General features: G+C 44.7%; 1 protein-coding gene across 5 annotated transcripts in view; it reads left to right on the forward strand.

Annotated features, from left to right (window-relative positions):
* The window catches only part of ZBBX (zinc finger B-box domain containing), a 151,419-nt gene that overhangs the window by 120,979 nt on the left and 8,053 nt on the right, over positions 1-22,387 (forward strand). For all 5 annotated transcript variants that reach the window (XM_072142882.1, XM_072142881.1, XM_072142879.1 and 2 more), the window contains exon 17: positions 16,294-16,443. In XM_072142882.1, the coding sequence (XP_071998983.1) occupies positions 16,294-16,443 (150 nt within the window). The remainder of the gene's footprint in view (positions 1-16,293; positions 16,444-22,387) is intronic.

Raw genomic sequence — 22,387 nt, forward strand, 5'->3', positions numbered from 1 at the left:
GTCCCTACGGTACTACTTGCTGGGACGACAGTTCCGTCTCATAACTGACCACTCTCCCCTCACGTGGATGAGTAGAACTAAGGAGAAGAATGCCAGGGTCACTAGGTGGTTCTTGTCCCTCCAAAATTTCAGCTTTACGGTGGAGCACAGAGCCGGTAAACTACAGGGCAATGCGGATGCCTTGTCCCGAACGCATTGCTTAATGTCAGGAGTTCGCCCCGGTGGGTCTGAACTGAGGGGGAGGGTATGTGAGTAAGTAAGAGGTATTGTGTGGGAAAACCGCTATCTGTCCTATAGGCAGATGAAATGCATGTGGTAAAAGCCCTGGGTTTGTCTGCAGTAACCCAAGGGTTAATGCAGACATGATAAGCAGGAATAGTCTGTTTTGTCTGTGTTGGCCTAGCTAACACAGACACATTTGTAATGTCCGTACTGGGCCTGCTTATTATGGAGTAGGGGTAGGCAGGTAGTGGGACTCCTACTCCACCCGGGCTCGTTAGGTCACAGGTCTCGTTAGGGCCTGATTTAGTCTGCAGGCCAGAAGCAGTAGGAGAGGCCCTACCTGGAGAGCTGAAAGCGAGATTGCATTCTCACAGCAAAGGTAACTGAGGGTCTCCTGTACTACTGCTGGCCAAGAGCGTGTGCCAGGCAGCCTGGTACCCGGATAGCTAGGGTCCTCCAAATGTATTAGACAGCGCCTAGCCGGGCAGGAATTACTTTTTTAATGTTTTTGCATGTGCCTAAGCCAAGGCTGAATTTGTGTTCTGTTTTGCAAGTGTGAATAAACACTTAAGTTGGACTTTTAAACCTGCGTGTGTCACTGCTTCCTGCACAACTACCAGAGCAATTCCCCACAGTGTATATATGCTGTGTGTATATGCTCTATATGAGCATATATGCATAAGTGTACAAATATGTGATTGTAACTTCCATGTGTGAGTATACAAATATGTATAATTTTTAAGTGGGAAGGGGGGCCCCATGTCGAAGCCTGTTTTGGGTTCCTGCCACTCCTAGTTACACCACTGTGTAAAGGTGAATCCATTCTTAAAGGAAATGAGCCATAAGTACCAAGCATTATAAACCAGAGACACTTACTCATAGATCCATGCCCCGTCTTCTTCTTATATTTGTTATCCATTGCCGCCTCCCTTTTAAAACCAGCTTTTTAATTTATGCTAATGAGCCTGGAGGGTTTGCGGGGGTCAATACCAGAACACCTCTGTGTTGCACTTTTTTAATGTATTTACAGCGTGCAGAGCGCTTCCCCCTTCCTACCCTGTGCTAAAACATTCCTCTGCTGTCTGCAATTACAGCAGTCAGAGGGAAGGAAAAATGCCGAGGGAGCAGGGGAAATAGGAGACAATGTAACAACCATTGTAACCGCCACAGAGGGGCTCTTGTTTCACCCCCAGAGCCCTTGTGGCTCATTAGTGTAAACGTTGATACACTGTACTCCATCCTGAAATCTCGGCAGAATTCCATCTTGCTAGCAAAATGGCACAGCAGCTTCTAAGGGCTCAGGGGAACTGAAAATGACATACAAAGGTTATAAAATGAGGATCAATTGATTGTTCCACACATACTGGAGTATAATCCCCACTTGGGTATACAAAAAAAAATAAAGTTAGTACTCACCCTCCGGCGTCCTCTTCTCCCCGCAGCACATCTTCGTGTTCCCTGCCGGGCTAGCAGGTGCATGTTATGGTTTGTGTGCCGGCAGATTGCATAGATGTGCATCTGCCGGCCAAGTGAAGGACCCAATGACGTGCTGCAGGGAGAAAAGGACGCCTGGGGTCAGCACCGGAGAAGAGTATTAACTTTATTTTTTTTACAGGGGCTGTCTGCTGGACATTACATTAATGAAGACATTTTATTTATGGGGGCACTCTGCTGGACATTACAATAATGGGGGTATTCTGCTGGCCATCATATTTATGGGGGCACTCTGTTGGACATTATATTAATGAGGGCACTCTGCTGGACATAACATTAATGGGGGTATTCTGCTGACCATCATATTTATGGGGACACTCTGCTGGACATCATTATTACACGGGCACTCTGCTGGGCAGCATATTCATGGGGACACTCTGCTGGACATTATATTAATGAGGGCACTCTGCTGGACATTTTTTTTAATTGGAAGGCTGCTGTGGACATTTCATTCATGAAGGGAGGCTTCTGGACATTTTATTAGAGAGTAGCAGTAGCATTTCCCACCCTAGGCTTATATTCAAGTCAATCTGGTTTCCCAGTTTTTTGTTCGGTACCTCAGCTTATATATATGTGTGCGGGAGGAACGCTTTAAGCCTATCATAAAGTGCCACTATGCAAAAAATGTCAGATACTGTTGATTAATGTGCCGTAACATTCTGTAACCGGAATTTACCTCTTAAATAGTAGAATATTTTGCACAGTTTGTTATTGACTTCTTTATTAATTCTTATGGCACAACTGAAAATGTGAACAGCTTTAGATAAAATGTATTTGAATATTATAGAAAAGCTCCACAAACGTATTCTTCTTACATTGAGCTCAATAGGAATGATAGTTTATAGATCAAGGGATCTCTCATGTGGGAAACATGTATTAGATGGATGGATGGATGAAAAGAAATATAATAGCCAAGAATGGCTGTCAATGTGTATGTTATCCATATCTTTATGTTGTATTGTTATACAAAGAGCTATACCAGACTAAGCTAAGGACATTAAAGTGTTCACAGATCTTATTGTCACATTTTGTTGACCCTGATTCTTTCTATATTTCAGGTTTTTTGCTTGTATACAGAGCAAATGTCAGTATTTGAATGGTATCAGAGGGCTGTTTCCCACCGTAGAAAGTACTAAGTGGCAATTATTTGAATTTCATGGTTGACATTTTAACATTAATAGAATAGAAGAAGTCAGCTTGAGGGTGCTCGTGAACAGATTCACTAACACGGTACAATCCACGCAGCTCTTAAATTATAGAGGGTCATTCACAAAAGATGGAGATACTTATAGGAGTTTTCAAATTCAATAATAATCACATGTTCCTAATTTTAATCTGTTGCCATTGTTGCAATTATTCTCAGATATGATATACCGTATATACTCGAGTATAAGCCGAGTTTTTCAGCACAAAAATTGTGCTGAAAAACACAAACTCGGCTTATACCCGAGTCAAACAAAATCCGACACCAAAAAAAAGAAAAAAACAATCAAAACTCACCTTTCCAGCGGTCCGCTTCGGGTCTTCTGTGCGATCCGTCGGTCAGCGGCAGCTCCGTGCGATGTCACAGGCACTGACATCAGCCGCCGCTGCGATAGTATTGTGTGTGCCGACAGCCGGCACACACTGTGATGTCAGCGGCTGCGGCTGTTGTCAGTGCTGTGCGGACCTGCCGCTGAAAAAAAAAAAGAAAAACAATCAAAACTCACCTTTCCGGCGGCCCCCTCGGGTCTTCTGTGTGATCCGGCAGTCAGCGGCAGGTCCGTGTGATGTCACAGGTACTGACATCAGCCGCCGCCGCTGCAATAGTGTTGTGTGAGCCGGCAGCCGGCACACACTGTGATGTCAGCGGCTGCGGCTGACGTCAGCGCTGTGCGCGGCACGTACCTGCCGCTGACTGCTGGATCACACAGAAGACCCGAGGGGGCCGCCGGAAAGGTGAGTTTTGATTATTTATTTTTTTACATCAAGGGGTCCGGCTCCATAACGGGGCACAGGGGCAGGCTATTGACCGGGGCACAGGGGCTGGCGGGCTATTGACCGGGGCACATGGGCTGGAAGGTTATATTTCCCGGGGCCCAGGGGCTGGCAGGTGGTATACTGGGGCACAGGGGCTGGCAGGTGGTATACTGGGGCACAGGGGCTGGCAGGCTGTATACTGGGGCACAGGGGCTGGCAGGCTGTATACTGGGGCACAGGGGCTGGCAGGCTATATACTGGGGCACAGGGGCTGGCAGGCTATATACTGGGGCACAGGGGCTGGCAGGCTGTATACTGGGGCAAGGGCTGGCAGGGTATATACTACTGGGGGCTACTGGCTATATAATGGGGGGCTGCTGGCTATATACGTCTGGGGGCTTGCTCGCTATATACTTTGGGGAAGGGGCTGTGACCAATGCTGGCTATATACTGGGGGACTGCTGGTTATATACTTCTGGGGGCTTGCTCGCTATATACTTGGGGGAAGGGGCTGTGACCAATGCTGGCTATATACTGGGGGATTGCTGGTTATATACTTCTGGGGGCTTGCTCGCTATATACCTGGGGGAAGGGGCTGTGAACAATGCATTTCCCACCCTCGGCTTATACTCGAGTCAATAGGTTTTACCAGGTTTTTGTGGTAAAATTAGGGGTCTCGGCTTATACTCGGGTCGGCTTATACTCGAGTATATACGGTATATTGTAGTTTTGTAATCATCTTGAGAAAGGAAGCCATTAAATTACCAACATTGTATACAGCATACATGTACAGTGTCAGACTCACAAAAACATGAATCATCGTGTCAGCCGTCCAAGGTTTAATTAATGGTATGGGACATGGAATTCATGTGATAAATGCCTTGAAGTCCCGAATAAGAATAGGAATATGTATCTATATCTTCACCATCCTGTATTTTTAGGCATAAGAAGCATTAACTGTAACTTAAACACCTCTGTGGCTTCTAATGCAAAGGCATTTTCCAACTATTTCCAATTGTTTCCAACAGTCATACATTTATTTATTTATTTTTTTTTCAAAAGTTTTATTTAGTAATAAAGGTTGTTGTACAGGTAGAGAGAAGAATTTACAACTATGCATTATATATCCGGTATTGCACAACGAAACTCAGTGAACGATAAACATTGTTGTTACTTATCTTCCTCAACATTCATACATTTTAAATTATAAGAAAGTCTTAACCAACTTTATGGTTCCTGTACATATACATACTGTATGATATTCATGAAAACGTCAGCATTATAAAATAACCACATGACGCAAGGGAAAAATCTGTTATGTACTGTAACTGTTAGGATCAGTGGATCCTCTGGACCACTGCGGGTGGTGGAACTAGCCAACACCTGGGACCAGAGTCTAGCATCACCTGGTATTCACCAGAGCCCGCCGCAAAACGGGTCGAGCAGTGCGCTTGCCCTTTAAATTTTCTGCAACCAGCGCGCGCGCCCTAGTAGGCAGGGACCCGCGCGCACGCCAGTCCGTCGGAGATCAGGAGCCGGGACAGGTGAGTCCGGGGAAGCGGGGGCCACGGGAGTATTAGTAGGAGCACTGGTCCGACCGCGATCCAAGACCCGTAACCTTGAAATACTCACATCACCACTGTAATGTAATATTCTCTTGACCTATTTCATATTCATGAGTCCATGCTCATGTTTTATTTTATTATTGTAAAAAACCAAATAAAATGTTTTGGAAAAAAAAAATTACCACATCACTTTCTCAAAATAAAAGAGGCTGTGCATAATTATCAGATCATAAATACAAAAAATATCTGGCCATTCAACGTCTTAAAATTTGGTATACAACCTGAGATGAAAAATAAAAAAAAATACAATGTTATTATTTTCTTAACAAAACCTGACTTAAATACAGAAGCAGTGTATAAACAAATAAATGGGTTGTCCCAAGTATTTAAGATATTTCCTATACTCCGGATAGGGAATAGCTAGCTGATCGGTGAAGGGCTAACTGCTGGGACCACCACCAGGACACCCTGCTCTTCAAAGAACGGAGATGTAGGACGTTCATCCACCCTACCGGTCCATTTTGTGTCTCTGTTAGATAGCGAGCATTGTCCTTTGCTTTTTCTGTCATTCCCATACAATTGAATGAACTGACAGAGTGCGTACTCGTTCTGCCGCTCCACCCATCAGTGAAAGCAGGATCCTTGTTCTCTGGAGAGCTTGGAGTCCTATTCTCATGACTATGGTGGTCCCAGCAGTCAGACCCTCACAAATTAGGTATTCTCTAACCTGTGGATAATAGAATTTAAATTTTTGGGACACATATTTGCAAAATAAAAGGACAAGCAGCTGCCGGGTGCTGGTTCTGCAAAATCCCTTTTTGAATTGATCATCAGTAGAGATGAGCGAACATGCTCGTCCGAGCTTGATGCTCGGTCGAGCATTAGGGTACTCGAAACTGCTCGTTGCTCGGACGAATACTTCGCCCGCTCGAGAAAATGGCAGCTCCCGCCGTTTTGCTTTTTGGCGGCCAGAAACAGAGCCAATCACAAGCCAGGAGACTCTGCACTCCACCCAGCATGACGTGGTACCCTTACACGTCGATAGCAGTGGTTGGCTGGCCAGATCAGGTGACCCTGGGATAGACTAGCCGCTGCCCGCGCTGCTCGGATCATTCTGTGTCTGGATGCCGCTAGGGAGAGAGCTGCTGCTGGTCAGGGAAAGCGTTAGGGTGTTCTATTAGCTTACTGTTAGGCAGGAGTGATTCTCAAAGAACCCAACAGCCCTTCTTAGGGCTACAATAACGTTCTACTTTTTTTATTTTAATTTGCATCTAGTACCATTTTGTGAGGAATTAGCAGGGGGACTTGCTACCGTTGTGTTTAGCTCTTAGTGGCACACATATCCATAGCAAAGACCGAAGTGGGAAAATTTAGTAGGGGTTGGATTTCAATTAGGCACTAACTCAGTGTCATCTCATCTGGCATAGTAGTGTGCTTTGATACTTGGCTAGAAAATAGCCATAGGAGAATACAAAGAGCTTACTTACGCATACAGTAGCGTTCTATATATTTGATTTCTGGTTGATCTGCTGGTGGCTGTACTTTCTGCAGTGCATGTACTAGCCAATTCTGAGCAATTTGTAGTGAGACTTGCGACCGCTGTGTTCTGCGCTTAGTGACGCACATATCCATAGCAAAGACCGAAGTGGGAAAATTTAGTAGGGGTTGGATTTCAATTAGGCACTAACTCAGTGTCATCTCATCTGGCATAGTAGTGTGCTTTGATACTTGGCTAGAAAATAGCCATAGGAGAATACAAAGAGCTTACTTACGCATACAGTAGCGTTCTATATATTTGATTTCTGGTTGATCTGCTGGTGGCTGTACTTTCTGCAGTGCATGTACTAGCCAATTCTGAGCAATTTGTAGTGAGACTTGCGACCGCTGTGTTCTGCGCTTAGTGACGCACATATCCATAGCAAAGACCGAAGTGGGAAAATTTAGTAGGGGTTGGATTTCAATTAGGCACTAACTCAGTGTCATCTCATCTGGCATAGTAGTGTGCTTTGATACTTGGCTAGAAAATAGCCATAGGAGAATACAAAGAGCTTACTTACGCATACAGTAGCGTTCTATATATTTGATTTCTGGTTGATCTGCTGGTGGCTGTACTTTCTGCAGTGCATGTACTAGCCAATTCTGAGCAATTTGTAGTGAGACTTGCGACCGCTGTGTTCTGCGCTTAGTGACGCACATATCCATAGCAAAGACCGAAGTGGGAAAATTTAGTAGGGGTTGGATTTCAATTAGGCACTAACTCAGTGTCATCTCATCTGGCATAGTAGTGTGCTTTGATACTTGGCTAGAAAATAGCCATAGGAGAATACAAAGAGCTTACTTACGCATACAGTAGCGTTCTATATATTTGATTTCTGGTTGATCTGCTGGTGGCTGTACTTTCTGCAGTGCATGTACTAGCCAATTCTGAGCAATTTGTAGTGAGACTTGCGACCGCTGTGTTCTGCGCTTAGTGACGCACATATCCATAGCAAAGACCGAAGTGGGAAAATTTAGTAGGGGTTGGATTTCAATTAGGCACTAACTCAGTGTCATCTCATCTGGCATAGTAGTGTGCTTTGATACTTGGCTAGAAAATAGCCATAGGAGAATACAAAGAGCTTACTTACGCATACAGTAGCGTTCTATATATTTGATTTCTGGTTGATCTGCTGGTGGCTGTACTTTCTGCAGTGCATGTACTAGCCAATTCTGAGCAATTTGTAGTGAGACTTGCGACCGCTGTGTTCTGCGCTTAGTGACGCACATATCCATAGCAAAGACCGAAGTGGGAAAATTTAGTAGGGGTTGGATTTCAATTAGGCACTAACTCAGTGTCATCTCATCTGGCATAGTAGTGTGCTTTGATACTTGGCTAGAAAATAGCCATAGGAGAATACAAAGAGCTTACTTACGCATACAGTAGCGTTCTATATATTTGATTTCTGGTTGATCTGCTGGTGGCTGTACTTTCTGCAGTGCATGTACTAGCCAATTCTGAGCAATTTGTAGTGAGACTTGCGACCGCTGTGTTCTGCGCTTAGTGACGCACATATCCATAGCAAAGACCGAAGTGGGAAAATTTAGTAGGGGTTGGATTTCAATTAGGCACTAACTCAGTGTCATCTCATCTGGCATAGTAGTGTGCTTTGATACTTGGCTAGAAAATAGCCATAGGAGAATACAAAGAGCTTACTTACGCATACAGTAGCGTTCTATATATTTGATTTCTGGTTGATCTGCTGGTGGCTGTACTTTCTGCAGTGCATGTACTAGCCAATTCTGAGCAATTTGTAGTGAGACTTGCGACCGCTGTGTTCTGCGCTTAGTGACGCACATATCCATAGCAAAGACCGAAGTGGGAAAATTTAGTAGGGGTTGGATTTCAATTAGGCACTAACTCAGTGTCATCTCATCTGGCATAGTAGTGTGCTTTGATACTTGGCTAGAAAATAGCCATAGGAGAATACAAAGAGCTTACTTACGCATACAGTAGCGTTCTATATATTTGATTTCTGGTTGATCTGCTGGTGGCTGTACTTTCTGCAGTGCATGTACTAGCCAATTCTGAGCAATTTGTAGTGAGACTTGCGACCGCTGTGTTCTGCGCTTAGTGACGCACATATCCATAGCAAAGACCGAAGTGGGAAAATTTAGTAGGGGTTGGATTTCAATTAGGCACTAACTCAGTGTCATCTCATCTGGCATAGTAGTGTGCTTTGATACTTGGCTAGAAAATAGCCATAGGAGAATACAAAGAGCTTACTTACGCATACAGTAGCGTTCTATATATTTGATTTCTGGTTGATCTGCTGGTGGCTGTACTTTCTGCAGTGCATGTACTAGCCAATTCTGAGCAATTTGTAGTGAGACTTGCGACCGCTGTGTTCTGCGCTTAGTGACGCACATATCCATAGCAAAGACCGAAGTGGGAAAATTTAGTAGGGGTTGGATTTCAATTAGGCACTAACTCAGTGTCATCTCATCTGGCATAGTAGTGTGCTTTGATACTTGGCTAGAAAATAGCCATAGCAATAGGATAGCATTGTTTGGTTTTAAAAACTAAAAAAAAAACAAAAAACACAAAAAAAAAAAAAAAACACAAAAAAAAACAAAAAAAAGTAAAAAAAAAAATAAAGTTATAACTCTCATTTTAAAAATGTTTAACCCGAGGGCTAGGGGTAGAGGACGAGGGCGGGGACGTGGGCGTCCAACTACTGCAGGGGTCAGAGGCCGTGGTCCTGGGCGGGGTGAGACACCACCTGCTGATGAGGGAGCAGGGGAACGCCGCAGAGCTACACTCCCTAGGTTCATGTCTGAAGTTACTGGGACTCGTGGTAGAGCACTGTTGAGGCCAGAACAGTGCGAACAGGTGATGTCGTGGATTGCTGACAATGCTTCGAGCAATTTGTCCACCACCAGTCAGTCTTCCACGCAGTCCACCCATGTCACCGAAATCGCCACTCCTCCAGCTCCTGCACCTCAGCCTCCTCCCCCCCAGTCTGCCCCCTCCCAGGAAAATTTGGCATTTGAACCGGCATACTCTGAGGAACTGTTTTCTGGACCCTTCCCACAGTCACAAACCACTTGTCCGGTTGCTGCTGAGCAATTTTCCGATGCCCAGGTTTTCCAACAGTCACAGTCTGTGGGTGATGATGACCTTCTTGACGTAGTGGAAGTGTGTAAAGAGGTGTCCGACGATGAGGAGACACAGTTGTCAGACAGTGGGGAAGTTGTTGTCAGGGCAGGAAGTCCGAGGGGGGAGCAGACTGAGGGATCGGAGGATGATGAGGTGACAGACCCAAGCTGGGTTGAGAGGCCGGGTGAACACAGTGCTTCTGAGACGGAGGAGAGTCCTCGACCAGAACAGGTTGGAAGAGGCAGTGGTGGGGCCAGACGGAGAGGCAGGGCCAGAGCTGGTGCATCAGCGCCAAATGTGTCAACTAGTGAAGCTCCCGTGGCGAGGGCTCCTGCGGCGAGGGCTAGATCTTCAGAAGTCTGGAGGTTCTTTAAGGAAACACCGGATGACCGACGGACTGTGGTGTGCAACATTTGCCAAACCAGGCTCAGCAGGGGTTCCACCACTACTAGCTTAACTACCACCAGTATGCGCAGGCATATGAATGCTAAACACCCCACTCAGTGGCAACAAGCCCGTTCACCTCCGGCCGTGCACACCACTGCTCCTTCCCCTGTGTCAGCTGCTAGTCAGCCCCCTGCCCAGGACCCTGCCACAAAAACCCCATCGTCGCCTCCACGATCCTCCACAGCATCCACCAGCGTTCAGCTCTCCATACCCCAGACGCTGGAGCGGAAACGCAAATATAGTGCAACCCACCCGCACGCCCAAGCCCTTAATGTGCACATCTCCAGATTGCTTAGCCTGGAGATGCTGCCCTATAGGCTAGTAGAGACCGAGGCCTTTCGCAACCTCATGGCGGCGGCCGCCCCTCGGTATTCGGTCCCCAGCCGCCACTACTTTTCCCGATGTGCCGTCCCAGCCCTGCACCAGCACGTGTCAGACAACATCATCCGTGCCCTGACCAACGCCGTTTCTGACAAGGTCCACCTGACCACGGACACGTGGACGAGTGCTGCCGGGCAGGGCCACTATATATCGCTGACGGCACATTGGGTTAACTTGGTGGAGGCTGGGACCGAGTCTGACACTGGGGCTGCTCATATACTGCCGACGCCGAGGATTGCGGGGCCTACCTCGGTCCAGGTGTTTCAGGCCTACTATGCCTCCTCCTCCTCCCACCCCTCCTCCACCTCCTCCTCCGAACTACCATCCGTGGGCACGGCGCCATCAGTCGGTAGCTCTAGGCACAGCAGCAGTGCCGCCGCTAAGCGACAGCAGGCGGTGCTCAAACTGCTGAGCCTAGGCGACAAAAGGCACACCGCCCAAGAGCTATTACAGGGCATCACGGCGCAGACTGATCTGTGGCTGGCACCGCTGAACCTCAAGCCGGGAATGGTTGTGTGTGACAACGGCCGTAACCTGGTGGCGGCTCTGCAACTCGGCAGACTGACACATGTGCCATGCCTGGCCCATGTGTTAAATCTGATAGTTCAGCGTTTCCTCAAGACATACCCCAATCTGTCTGATTTGCTCACGAAGGTGCGCCGCATCTGTGCGCATTTCAGGAAGTCCAGCCCAGATGCTGCCACTCTCAGGGCAGCGCAGCGCCGCCTCCAACTGCCCGCTCACCGACTGTTGTGCGACGTGCCCACGAGGTGGAATTCAACACTGACCATGTTATCCAGAGTTTACCAGCAGCGCAGAGCGATTGTAGACTGCCAGATGTCAACTTCCACCAGAACTGGTAGTCAGGTCAGTCAGCTTCCTCAAGTCTACAATGAGGAGTGGACGTGGATGTCTGATATCTGTCAGGTGCTGAGTAACTTTGAGGAGTCAACACAGATGGTCAGTGGCGATGCCGCCATCATCAGCCTCACCATCCCGCTGCTTGGCCTGTTGAAAAACTCTCTGGTCAGCATGAAGTCGGAAGCTTTGCGCTCGTCACAAGAGACAGGGGAAGAATATTCCCTTGTTGATAGCCAAAGCACCCTCAGGTCTGTTTCTCAGCGCATATCGGAGGAGGTGGAGGTGGAGGAGGATGAGGAGGAAGAGGAGGAGAATGTTGGTGAGACACAAGAGGGGACCATTGTTGAGTCCTTTACTGTTCAGCGTGTATGGGCAGAAGAAGAGGAGTTGGAGGAGTTGGAGGAGGAGGAAATGGACAGTCAGGCCAGTGAGGGGAGTGAATTCTTACGCGTTGGTACTCTGGCGCATATGGCAGATTTCATGCTAGGCTGCCTATCCCGTGACCCTCGCGTTCAAAGAATTTATTCCAGCACCGATTACTGGGTGTTCACTCTCCTGGACCCACGGTACAAGCAAAATCTTTCCACTCTCATCCCTGCAGAGGAAAGGAGTGTGAGAATGCATGAATACCAGCAGGCCCTGGTGCACAAGCTGAAACAGTATTTCCCTTCTGACAGCGCTAGCGGCAGAGTGCGTAGTTCTGCGGGACAAGTAGCGAGGGAGAGTAGGCGAGCAGGCAGCTTGTCCAGCACTGGCAAGGGTACGCTTTACAAGGCTTTTGCCAGCTTTATGTCACCCCAGCAAGACACTGTCACCTGTCCCCAGTCTCGGCAGAGTAGGGCTGATCTTTACAGAAAGATGGTGAGGGAGTACGTAGCTGACCATACCATCGTCCTAAATGATCACACAGCTCCCTACAACTACTGGGTTTCAAAGCTGGACATGTGGCACGAACTGGCGCTGTACGCCTTGGAGGTTCTTGCCTGCCCTGCCGCTAGCGTCTTGTCCGAGCGGGTTTTCAGTGCAGCTGGTGGCATCATCACCGATAAGCGTACACGCCTGTCGACTGACAGCGCTGACAGGCTGACGCTTATTAAAATGAATAAAGGCTGGATTTCTCAGAATTTCCAATCTCCACCAGGTGAAGGAAGCTCAACCTGAATAATTGATCCACTCCTCCTCCTCCTCATTTTCCTCCTTCTCCTCCTCTTTGTACAGTAAAGCAGAGGAAAATGGCTATTTTTTGACAGGGCCCACTGGCTCTTGCTATAGTACTTCATGCATTTAATTTTTCTGGAGGGCCACCTACCCGGTCCTCTGTTTGAAACAATTTTTGTGAGTGCCACATACAGGCACTCAATCTATTCCATTTTACTGCAGGGCCACCTACCTGCTCCTCTGGTTTGAAACATTTTTGGGACTGCCACATACAGGCACTCAATCTATTCCATTTTACTGCAGGGCCACCTACCTGCTCCTCTGGTTTGAAACATTTTTGGGACTGCCACATACAGGCACTCAATCTATTCCATTTTACTGGAGGGCCACCTACCTGCTCCTCTGGTTTGAAAAATTTTTGGGACTGCCACATACAGGCACTCAATCTATTCCATTTTACTGCAGGGCCACCTACCTGCTCCTCTGGTTTGAAACATTTTTGGGACTGCCACATACAGGCACTCAATCTATTCCATTTTACTGGAGGGCCACCTACCTGCTCCTCTGGTTTGAAAAATGTTTGGGACTGCCACATACAGGCACTATCCAAATTAAATTGTCTCCATAGCAGCCTCCACACGTTGTCTCCATTGCTACCTCCAAAAGTCGTCCATATAGCTGCCTCCATACATCGTCCCTTTATCAAACGAGGTGTGTCAGGCAGAAATTTGGGTTGTTTTCATGGATTCCACATCAAAGTTGTTAACTTTGTCGCCACCCTGCTGTGTTATCCACAAAATATACTGGCAAACTTTTACCATTTAGGGATATTATTTCAGCGCTTCTTGCGCATCTGTTTACATTCCCCTCACCCGGCATATCCTAAACTTATAAGAACGCTACTACACTTGATCTTATACAAAAGGTTCTTAGAAGTGCTGTTTGGGGAGTAGCCTAGAGACAGGGGCTTGAATTGGCGAAAGCTCGCCTGGCAGCGGAGCGCCAGCTCCATGCGCATCATGCGCTTCTTGCGCATCTGTTTACATTCCCCTCACCCGGCATATCCTAAACTTATAAGAACGCTACTACACTTGATCTTATACAAAAGGTTCTTAGAAGTGCTGTTTGGGGAGTAGCCTAGAGACAGGGGCTTGAATTGGCGAAAGCTCGCCTGGCAGCGGAGCGCCAGCTCCATGCGCATCATGCGCTTCTTGCGCATCTGTTTACATTCCCCTCACCCGCCATATCCTAAACTTATAAGAACGCTACTACACTTGATCTTATACAAAAGGTTCTTAGAAGTGCTGTTTGGGGAGTAGCCTAGAGACAGGGGCTTGAATTGGCGAAAGCTCGCCTGGCAGCGGAGCGCCAGCTCCATGCGCATCATGCGCTTCTTGCGCATCTGTTTACATTCCCCTCACCCGCCATATCCCAAACTTATAAGAACGCTACTACACTTAACTTGGTGCAGGCTGGGACCGAGTCTGACCCTGGGGCTGGTCATATACTGCCGACGCAGAGAATTGCGGGGCCTACGTCGGTCCAGGTCTCAAAGGCCTACTATACCTCCTCCCACCCCTCCTCCACCTCCTCCTCCTCCGAATTACCATCCGTGGGCATGGCGCCATCAGTCGGTAGCTCTAGGCACAGCAGCAGTGCCGTCGCTAAGCGACAGCAGGCGGTGCTGAAACTGCTGAGCCTAGGCGATAAAAGGCACACCGCCCAAGAGCTATTACAGGGCATTCCACATCAAAGTTGTTAACTTTGTCGCCACCCTGCTGTGTAATCCACAAAATATACTTGCAAACTTTTACCATTTAGGGATATTATTTCAGCGCTTCTTGCGCATCTGTTTACATTCCCCTCACCCGCCATATCCTAAACTTATAAGAACGCTACTACACTTGATCTTATACAAAAGGTTCTTAGAAGTGCTGTTTGGGGAGTAGCCTAGAGACAGGGGCTTGGATTGGCAAAAGCTCGCCTGGCTGCAGAGCGCCAGCTCCATCCCAAGATCCAACTAACATAGTTGCAGCACCTTTAATCTACTACTAGTTCACTGCCTCCATAATAATAATAATAATAATCTTTATTTATATAGCGCCATCATATTCCGTAGCGCTTTACAAATCATAGGAAACAAATACAAATGTATTGTAACAGAGCACAACATTTGTATGGAACAACAGGAGTGAGGTCCCTGCTCGCCAGAGCTTACGGTTTATGAAGATGATGGGGTAACACGAGGTAAAAGAATATTTAACGGTCAAGCCATTCTTCTTAGGGAATAGAACAAAATATAATAAATGGAATTGCTGTCGCTTGAACCACTCAGCCGTCATCTTATATACCAGGTCCAGGGTGAATGGGACTGCAGAGAAGTCTGGTGCCTGTTGGTTACTGGATAACAGATGGGAGGACGACACAGGACGGGTTAGTAGAAGAGTTAAAACTTCATGCAGTTAATGAGTGTTATAGGCTTGCCTAAAGAAATGGGTTTTAAGAGCACGTTTGAAACTTTGGAGGTTAGGTATTAGTCTGATAGTCCAGGGCAGAGCATTCCATAGAATTGGTGCAGCTCTAGAGAAGTCTTGGAGACGCGAGTGGGAGGTCCGCACTAGGGTAGAGGTTAATCTAAGATCACTGGCGGATCTAAGAGCACGGGTTGGGCGATAGACTGAGATAAGAGAGGAGAGGTAGGGGGGTGCAGCATTATACAGAGCTTTATGGATGAGGGTTATTATTATTTTAAACTGTATTCGAAAGGAGACTGGCAGCCAGTGCAGCGACTGGCATGAACTGTAAGCATACATGGTCCCCTTATCAAACGAGCTGTGTCAGGCAGAATTTTGGGTTGTTTTCATGGCTTCCATGTTAACTTTGTCGCCACCCTGCTGTGTAATCCACAAAATATACTGGCAAACTTTTATCATGTACCGATATTATTTGAGCGCTTCTTGCTCACCTCCTTTGGTTCCTCTCTGACACCCATTGGTTTGAAGCCTGAGTCCAATTAGGGTATGTCGCCATGCCACTCTCTAGCCTGCTGCCGCTGCCTCTGCCTCTGCATGCCGTCCCCTATAGTGTCAGGGTCAATTATTGGATGTTTTACATGCTATCTAGCTTCATTCTGTCACTCTGTCATGGCCATGCTGTTGCCCATAATTTCAGCATAATGGTGCGATTAAGCAGCCTCAGAGGCATCCATGCATGCTGCCCCTGCTGTTTCCTGTCCATTTCCGTGGTGTTTCCATCCTTTTCTGAGGTTCCCAGGTGTTTGGCCAAGCTTCCCTGTGCAGAGCCTTGGTCCCCTTGAAAAATGCTCGAGTCTCCCATTGACTTCAATGGGGTTCGTTATTCGAGACGAGCACTCGAGCATCGGGAAAAGTTTGTCTCGAATAACGAGTACCCGAGCATTTTAGTGTTCGCTCATCTCTAATCATCAGTAAGTGTTGCCTCCTCTATGAAAGCGGAAGTTTTCATAATAATAATTGTGAAGGCAGAATTAGGATTGTTGATCCAAGTAAAGTTTTCCCTATTGAATCAATAACATCCTCATTTCTAATATAGGTAATAACTATTGGAGACCAGAAAGCAGCTTAAGTGTGTGTGCAAATGAAGCAGTTGTTCAAGATGTTGTAACAAAGGCATGGACTCGATCCAGCAGTCACCTCATAGAGCCCAGCCTTACTCCTAGGAATTCCACCCACAGAGGCACGGGTGAGTACTTAACAACATTAAACAAAATTAATCCTCAATGATCACATTTTTATTTCTATATATTGAGGGTTATAATGCAGGGGGAGTAGGTGAAGGATATTGTGAAATTTGTCCTTTTTCATTATCATTATCTTCATTGCTTAAAAAAAGTGTAAAAATGTGTTGAGTGCTGAGATAGCATTGCTGTGATAAATTCCCTTGGTTGATATCTATTCACATTATAATGTTACTTTCCTCAGATTATCCATGTACCATGGAGTCCTGTCCCAACTGAGCACTGAAGGTTCCTATCATTTATGAGGGAAGAGGGGACATGTCATTGTGTGTGACTGTTAGGCTGGGTTCACATCTAGTTTATTTCCCTCCGTTGTAGAGAGGGATCCTTACAATGACAGGCTACAACATATCCCACTGTATTCTCATACAGTGAAATACAATGTCTGGTTCCTTCCTCCTGATAAAGATTTTCAGGACATTTCCCATTTGTCGTAACTGTCCTTATATAGACACCTTGGAAACACTCAGCGTGTATGCTCAGTGGAGGCCAGTGGAGGGATGATTAACCGATTTATATATAAAAGCAAACAGTTAAACAAAATAAAAGAACCAAACACCCTTACAGAAAGCATATTCCATAAATAGGGTGGGAGATATCAGATTACTGTGGATCAATAACCCACCGGAAGGAAGACCAAGGCTGCCATATCTTGAAGGGGCTGTGGGGCGCTAAATTCTCTCGTGGACCTTTGCAGCCCTTTTTACCAGTAGCTCGTCTTGTTCTTTCAGAAGTCCTGTGAAATAATTACCAGCAGTTTTTTTCTTTTTTTTTTTGTTAGAGAATGATGCTCAGATAACAATATGCAATTGGAAGGGGTTAAATCTGTAAAATATGGGTGTGGCCCTCATAATACAAGACATAAAATCACCTACCTACTGTACTGTATGTCTACTACAAATAACTAACAAATTGGCTCAGGTTTGCAGGTTTATTATGTAATAAATCCCTTCATATAGTAAATTCCATTGAAGCGACTTGGTTTTCTCCAGTACTTTATTAGAAATGCACGACTTGTAAAATAAAACCGTGTTTTGTTACATACCTGTGGCTGTTATTGCAGAACTAATTACATTTCATATCCCTATAAAATGTACCCGTTTAGCATTAATATTTATGCAGCGCTCTGATGAGTTTTCAGACAGTCCTCACCATGGTTTATAGACTCCTTACTTTCCATTTCAGGGATGACCTTTGGAAATACTCAAGTGTAATAATTTTGATCCCGTCCCTGGCTGTATACAATGCACATAATCAGCAGAAGGCATTCATATGTATTGAGGGCCGCGGCATCAGCTAATCATTTTTACTCATTCATTTTCATTTATAAGGAACTCAAAGAAAAACCTTACACATCTACTTTCTTTCATGGCTTTACTTTAGCGACGTGTCTCAAGGGTTCATTTCTGTATTTAAGGAAACCTCATGGCTCGTTACCAACATGGGTGACAAGTTAACTGAGCCAAAAACCACACACATTTTCCTTAATTTATTCCAGGAGGTTGTAGCCCTTCATCAATGCTTTTGTGAGAACAGCAGCCGCGGCTTTTTATGTTCAGCAGGCTGTGCGCAGCAAGGCCCTTTTTATATTTAGAGCCTTCACATCTCCGCTGGTTGTGTTGTGTTCTGTTTGTATACTTAATGTGACACCAAGCCAGGAAAATTAATGTTTTCATTGTTGTCTTTCTACAAGATTCAATGGTTCACCTGAACGCTACACAGCTTTGGTATAACAAATGTTGGTCAAGTGCCACGTGTGGCAGTATGTTACAGCAGCCAGGACTGTGTTCAGTTTCTTTTCTGACAACAGAAATGAAGACGTTGGCCTGGCCTGATTTTTACTTATTTATTTTTTGTCCTTATAGATATTTAAGTTGTAGCGATTTCTCGGTATTTGACCTTTCTCAGCCAGGTAATTGAAGTGTTCATTTTCCAAGGCCTCGTACATGACATACACAAACATAGATACTTACAGTAATGAGAAACCGAAAGGGCCAAATGTTTTGGTCATTAGTAATGAAAATATGTGGACATTGACAAATGACAACACAGCGTTCATGAACTTTTACTTCTGCTAGAACTGCATGCTATTATCTTAAGCTAGGAATACACAAACAGATGCTTAACTAGTACAGTGCTAGGTCACATACCAGTGACATGCACCATTTTTACAAATAAAGCATACATTATCATAAGACATACAACTCAGTAGTATCCTTAAAGCACAGCTTAACTTTCAACAACATTTTATAAAGGAACAGTGAAAATTATAGTAGTAAGGTTTGTTGTAAAATTGTAAATTGTCTTTCTTCCTTATTTAAAGGGAAGCTGTCATCAGAAATTTACCTAATAAACCACTACCATTAGGTTGTCAAGCAGCTGAGCACTGTTAAGGAGATCGCACTGGTTTGGGACGCCATCTTGCGTACTGTCAGCCATTTTAGATCCAGCGGCCATGTTACGTCTGACCTGGGGGGGGGTTATGTTGCCCACTCAGAAGCTATATGGTTAAATGTCATGTTTCAAACTCCATCCAGTGTGAAAGTGTGAAATTTCTGTGTTTTCATTTTCAGTGCTTATCTGTCTGAAGTTTCTCTGCCTCGTGTATGACTTAATAGAGCTAACACAAGGGCAATTTGTCTGAGGAACAAAGCCTGCGAAGACAGTACATGATTTATTAACCTTTTCCGAGAATGTGCTGGTAAATTCATTATGGCCAGTAGCATTACAGTATTCTTATGTTTTTTTTCACGCCCCCCCCCCCCCATGCTGCTTTTCCTTTTCTGATATACGACTGTGGTTTGGAAATAAACAGGTTTGTTCTCTCCTCCCTGGTACCAGGAGCCATGAAAGATTGGAGGGGTTCGAGCCCCAGATCTCTAACGACACCTTCCAGATGATGTTTCTTTCATGACCCAGTGTGGTGGAATCATTAAGAAAATCTACTTTGAAGTGAGATGTAAATTGGTTGTATAAAGTCAGGGAGGTGGAAATTTTAACACTGACGTTAAGCTGTCTTTTCCTCAGAAAGTCCCCTTCACTGTAATTGATGGTCCTGCATCCAGAGACATCACTAACCAGATCTCCTGAAGTCCTATGCATGATGTCAATCACAGAGAAAGAGGCGTTCAGAGCTCTCCACGTTGACTTCAGAGTTAAACTCTCTCCTTTCCTTGACTTCATACAACCAATTTACAGCTCACTTCAAAGTAGATTTTCTCGATGATACCACCACACTGGGCCATGAAAGAAACATGATAGCATGATAATGGCTCTATGGATGAGCTGAAACATTGCACCGTATTTTGCCATGGGTGAATAAAGATCACCTTTATACTTACCGGAGTGCTGCCTCATTGCATTTTTTTGGATATCTGACCTTACAAACCGTTGGATTGGGTTTGTTGGAGGCGTGCACCCACTATTGGACTTGATCCATTACACTCGCTGTGCTGCTCCACAATCGGACTGTTTTGTAAAGATCTAAATGTATATAAGGTATGTTTTAGAGGTGAATGGCTCCTTATAGGGTTTTATATAATTTAATATACATTGATTAAGGTGGTTTGACATGTTAACAAGGTAATAACATTCCTGCTTTCCATGTATGTTCTGCAAGTTCCTGTCTCCTTATCGAGAGGCTTCAGCTTTGACAATTTTAATCTGCACTTACTGTGCTCCTTCATTACATCTATTTTGCTCACCATCCATCACAACCTACATGTTAATATAAATTTAATATAATTCTAATGTGTTTTTTATTTGCTGATTTCCTGTCCTCTTGAGTCTTTAGGCTGCTTGCAGTTTCAATCCTCCTTATAGACATGTCTGATGATATGATTCCTTTCCTTTTCTTATATTTTATTTTTACAAATATTCCTTTTGCACTCCGAATTCTGAGAAGTATACAACCTGCAGCTCCCCTGGTACTTGTCCCACAGGTAGTGGCTGCTTTATAGGAAGGCAGTGGGTGCTGTGTCATTTTAAAAAGTGATAATGATGTAGAAAACATTTTAGGTTTATGATTTTTAGTTTTTTTTTTATAAAAATGGCAAAATATGCTAAACGTTGGGGCAGATTTATCAAGCTGTCTGTAAGTCAGAATATTACAGCTCAGCTATCATTTTACCAGTGCTCATGAATATTTTAAAGGAGAACTGTGATTAGTTGCAATAGGCAACTAAGAATATTCAGACTTTCAGACAGCTGGATAAATCTGCCCCATCTGCGCATGAGCACCACTGCATCATCTTTGCTCCAATCACCACCTTCCCAACCCTGTCATAACATCCCTATTATATCCCACCGGAAGCCGGATGTAAAAGAAAGTATTATATTGACAATAAACTGCAATGCATTTGTATTGCAGTACATTGTATGAATGATAAGCCTCCCTATGGTTCAAACACCCTTGGGGCTAAAACCATGTGTTGGGGCAAAAATAAAAGATTTTAAACAAAAATGAAATTGAAAAATAAATAAAAATAAATACTGTTGAAATGATCCAGTAAGTTGGATGTAGTTAGAATATGACAGGGAGGGGAAGGTGTCCCCACATATGTTACCGCTAAGCACTTCTTGGTAAATGATTCCTCAATACCTTTTTAAATAACACTCTGTATTGTAGGCAGGAGTGGCTTCCGGACATCGAGTGTATGTCCCTGTGCATGTGTCTCCCCACCCTGCTCTCAATCTACAATAGCATGGCCCTCGGATGCCCGATTAAAGCATGTGGTGACCTGAGGCTGATTTATCCATCAGACTGGCAGACGATAGGCAGGTTCAATGTTCAACCATAGGAGCTCATGTTATGACCAGGGCTGATCTAGCAGAATTCCTCAGTACAGCCAATACTACCAAGACTTGTATGGTGACTGCATGACTGTGCATCTCATTTTACAATATGAGTCCGTTTCCAATTACCTTGACGGAAACACCTAAACACATGAATTAGGAGTAGTATTTGCATACTTGTAGTTCAGTCAGATGCTAGGTTTCTGGGTTTCTACAGTTCTGGGAATGGCTGTTATTACTTTAATTTCTCCCAAAATATTGCTAGAGTCAGATACAAGTAGAGTGTTAACAAATGTATTGAAGTGCTGCATACATCAAGCTCTTTGGCTCTCAAGTTTGTCATTGTTTCTACCCACATCCATGAAAAAGAAATCTTTTGCATCGAAACCAGTGAAAGCTGCAGAGTTAAAGTGCATAAAATAATACTAATTTGTAGCTTGGATGTAGGAATAGGTAAATATATAGTTAACATTTCCTGAAAAACTTGTTGGATGGTTAATGGGACTAAAATTCAAGAATGAATAGGAGGAAGGCTTCGGGTTAAAAAAAAAAGTTAATAAATGTAACCAAAAAGTCTTGGATCAGTGAGCTCAGCTAGCTCTCCTGCTGTGCTGAAAATTATTGCAGAGTAATGTACATACAGTATATTGTCTGTCAAGAATTGGGGTCCTATAAGTTAGTTGTACCCCTAATAACTTTTCAGCTACTTGCAATGAAATGGAAAGTGTATTCGGTTACATAATTCCTCTGTATTGTAGCAGAAAACCTGTTTTTATTTGTGATGTAATTAATGCGAGTGCCAAGTTTGTCCCGACGTCTTTCCATTGCGCGATCCTTTTAACAGACAACACTCTGTTGGAGACACATATTTTTGCATATAATTATTGTTATATGCAAAACTTGTAAATATGTGCAGAAAGTTGGTGTACATATGTTAATAAGGACTCGTAGTAAGATTTCATTAGGTCTACGATATCTATATATGCGCATTATTTTGCATTAATCAAGGCAAGTGAATGTCTTTTGTTACATTTCAAGTTAACTTTGGACAACCTTCATGTATTAAAATCTTCTTTAATATTTGTGTTTAGAATG

This window comes from Engystomops pustulosus, chromosome 3 (genome assembly GCF_040894005.1).
Source record: "Engystomops pustulosus chromosome 3, aEngPut4.maternal, whole genome shotgun sequence".
NCBI lineage: Eukaryota > Metazoa > Chordata > Amphibia > Anura > Leptodactylidae > Engystomops > Engystomops pustulosus.